General features: G+C 64.7%; 1 protein-coding gene across 1 annotated transcript; it reads right to left on the reverse strand.

The window, feature by feature from the left end:
• Positions 1 to 1,990: 1,990 nt before the first annotated feature.
• On the reverse strand, positions 1,991 to 2,932 carry FOXB2 (forkhead box B2). Its single transcript, XM_088522069.1, has one exon. The coding sequence runs from the start codon at positions 2,930 to 2,932 to the stop codon at positions 1,991 to 1,993; it is 942 nt and encodes a 313-aa protein (XP_088378195.1).
• Between the last annotated feature and the right edge of the window lie 444 nt (positions 2,933 to 3,376).

A 3,376-nucleotide genomic window follows, 5' to 3' on the forward strand; every position in this document is an offset into this window, starting at 1 on the left:
GCATCTCCCTGAGCTCATCCTCATCCCTGGGGATGCTCTGGCGCTGACGGGCAGCGCGGCGCGGAGCCCGGGACCCCCGCGGCCCCTGCAGCCCCAGTCCGGACCCGCCGCCCCCGTGAACCGCCACGTCCGGAAAACAACACATCCCCGCGCGGAGAAATCCAGGGGATTGTCGGGAGTCTCCTGGATTTCTCGGAAATTATTCCTACTGCTTTCCGCCGTTCGGCTATCCCGTTTCCCGTGCCCCATTTTTTTCAGAGGGGGAAAACTCGACTTCCTAAAGATGCCTCGGGACCGCGGAGAGCAGTCTACACCTTCCTTTGCTCTATTTAAATACATCGAGACACACGTAATGAGCGCGATTCGCAACGCGAGGGACTGCTTTCCTCAAAAGCGGCTAATTTGTTTAATTTTATTATTTCTTTTTCCGTTGCAAAAAGTATCGACTTGAATCCCTGCCTAAAATGGAAGTTAGCGGGTGAAGGAGATGTGAAGCACTGAATTTTCCCAGGTTCTTTCGTGATCGAATTCCTGCTCGTTTTATCCGGCTGCAAAACTCCGATTTGAGGAGTTCCTCCGAGCTGAGAGGATTCCTTTTGCAGTCCAGTTTCCAAACCCTGACAGAGACCCGTGTCCCGATATGCGGTTGCCAGTAGCATTTTGCAGCGTTATGTATAATTCTGGAAATTAAGTGAAAAGCCGCTCTGCGAAGCAGAGGGAGCGATCCCCGTTGAATTCCCTAGCAGCGCTTCTTGGGAGGACGCCAGGCAGCCGGCACCTGAGAGGGCAACAAGTTGGGTTTTTTTCTTTTTTTTTTCTTTCTTTTTTTTTTTCCTGTTTATTTACTTATTTCCAGGAGTGGTTTGTGTGAACGGAGGCCCGGGAAAGGACGACCCTCTCCCAGGACACCCTGCCCTTCCGCGCGGAGCGTGGTCTGCCCGCACGAGCGGCCGCCTCGCGCTCGGAGCCTCCGTGCGGCACCGCGGGACCCGCGCCCGAAGCGCGACTTCTCCAGCAGCGCCGGCCCCGAGGAGCAGACCCCTTCCCACCCCTTCGCCATGGGGCTTCCTCCCCCTTTCCCACCCTGGGTGTGTCACGGAAATAAACTTCTGAGTATTTCTGGGATTTTTTTGTTTGGGGGGGATAAGGAACCTACGCTACGAGGCCAAGTTTCTCGGGGGCATCTCGAGTGGTGTAAACGCGAGAATTTTAAAGAGCAGCACGAGCAAGAAGAGCAAATGAATATATGGGCTTTAATGAGCACTGGAGCACAGCAGGGCAGGCAGGGTAGGGCAGCAATCACTCACAAACCAGCTGGGACTCGCCAGCCGGAGCATCGCGCTCTGGCTCCTCATCCCTCTGCTTCGTGCAGGTCTCTCGTCTGTCGGAGGCTGCTTTCAGTAAAGTGCTTTTCCCGAAGAATTTTTAAAACATTTTCATGTTTTTATCCCCATACAGCAGGTTCTACTATTCACACTCACGTGGAAATAAAAATAATAATTATTATTATTATTATATAAAAAACAAGCCAAGCAACACACATAAAATAGCGGTATCTGTGAGTGGTGGAAGGTGATGTGGAAAGCACGACCTACGAATCACCGGGATGGATTGATTTCGAAGAGGAGAAGTAGGGGAATTCAGAGCCACGTGCAGGTTTGGGGCCAGAAGCCGTCCCCCCACGGCGAAACGGGGGTGATGTGTAAAGCAGGAGTGGGGGAGCGCCGGAGGGTTAGTTACAAGAGCCCTTCGACGTCAGTGCCGTTGTCATTTAAATCCCCGTTAATTAACGGAGCTGTTTAAAGCTCCGTCTTTCCTGCCCTGCACTTGCCCGTGCCCCGCAGCCCCGCTGTGCGCAGCGCGATGCCGGGGACGGGACCTGCTTCGCCCCGCGGCCTCCTCCCCTCCCCGCCGGCTCCGGCGCGGGGGCTGCGCGGCTCTTACCTGCGCGCAGCGCGGCGCGGCGCGGGGCGGCGGGGCGGGCGCCCCGTCAGGCGCGCACGAGCACCGAGTGCGGGGCGCCCTTGGCGGCGCCGCGGGGCGGCTCGAGCAGCGCGGCCGGCGCCGGGGCCGGGGCCGCTGCGGGGCAGAGCGGCGGCGCCGCCTTGATGGGCACGGGCACGGCGGGCAGCGCGGGCGGCGGGCGCAGCGCCTTCACGGGCACCCCGAAGGCGCCGTACTCGGCGCCCACGGGCACGCCGGCCACGGGCTCCACGACGCCCACGTGCGGCCAAACGGAGCCCACCACGCCGCCCAGCTGCCCGGGCACCGGGTAGCCCAGGTGGTGCATGACGGAGGCGAGCGGCAGCGCGCCCGCCTGCAGCGCGCCCTTGTAATCCCTGCCGATGATGTTCTCGATGGCGAAGGGGTGCTTGAAGCCCGAGGGCTGCCCGCCGCCGTAGGGCGCGAAGGGCGGCAGCCGCCCCACGGCCACGGCGGCGGCCACGGCCGCCTCGGGCCCCGCGAGCGCCGGCACCTTGCCCGGCGGCGGCGGCGGCGGCGGCGGCGGCGGCGGCGGCGGGTGGAAATAGTGGCCCACGTGCGGGGCGGGCGGCGGGGGCTTCGCGGCGCCGCCGGGCAGCTGGTGCTCGGGCCGCAGCACCTTGAAGCGCTTGCGGCGGCGCAGGAAGCTGCCGTTCTCGAACATGTCTCCGCAGTCCGGGTGCAGCGCCCAGAAGCTGCCCTTGCCCGGCTGGTCGGGGCGGCGCGGGATCTTGATGAAGCAGTCGTTGAAGGAGAGGTTGTGGCGCAGCGAGTTCTGCCAGCGCTGCGTGTGCTCCCGGTAGTAAGGGAAGCGCTCCATGATGAACTTGTAGATGTCGCTCAGCGGCAGCATCTTCTCGGCCGAGTGCTGGATGGCCATGGCTGTCAGGGAGATGTAGGAGTAGGGCGGCTTCTGGTCGCTGTACGAGCTCTTCCCCGGCCGGGGCATCGCCGCGGCCCCTCGCGCGGCGGGATCGGGCTGCTCGCCCCGCGCCGTCGCCGCCTCTACATCCTGCTGCGGCCGCGCGCCGCTCACGCGCGGCCCACGCGCGGCGCGGGCGCTCGGCGGCGCCGGCGAGAAGTTGCGGCGGGGGCGGCGGCCGCCGGGGCTGTGGCGGCGCCGGGCGGCGCGGCGCCGTTTTGTAACGGCGCGCGGGCGCGGGGACCCCCGCGGCGGCCGGGGCCTCCCGCTTCCCGCTGTCACATGACAGCGGCGCGGGGGCCGCGGCGGCTCCGCGGCTGCCCCGGGCGCCGCGGGGAGCCCCGCGCGGGCCGCGAGGAGAGCCCGCCCCGCCGGAGCCGCTGCCCGCGGGGAGAGCGGGGGCCGCAGGAGCCGCGAGACCGGCGCGGCGGCCGAACGGGCACACGCGTTGACAGAGCCTCGTGCCCAAAG

This window comes from Tinamus guttatus, unplaced genomic scaffold (genome assembly GCF_059628265.1).
Source record: "Tinamus guttatus ecotype Peru unplaced genomic scaffold, ASM5962826v1 Tinamus_guttatus_pri_ptg000146l, whole genome shotgun sequence".
Classification (NCBI taxonomy): domain Eukaryota; kingdom Metazoa; phylum Chordata; class Aves; order Tinamiformes; family Tinamidae; genus Tinamus; species Tinamus guttatus.

Excerpts from the sequence above, each read along its gene's own strand:
- FOXB2 (XM_088522069.1), bottom strand. The coding sequence starts at position 2,932 with ATGCCCCGGCCGGGGAAGAGCTCGTACAGCGACCAGAAGCCGCCCTAC.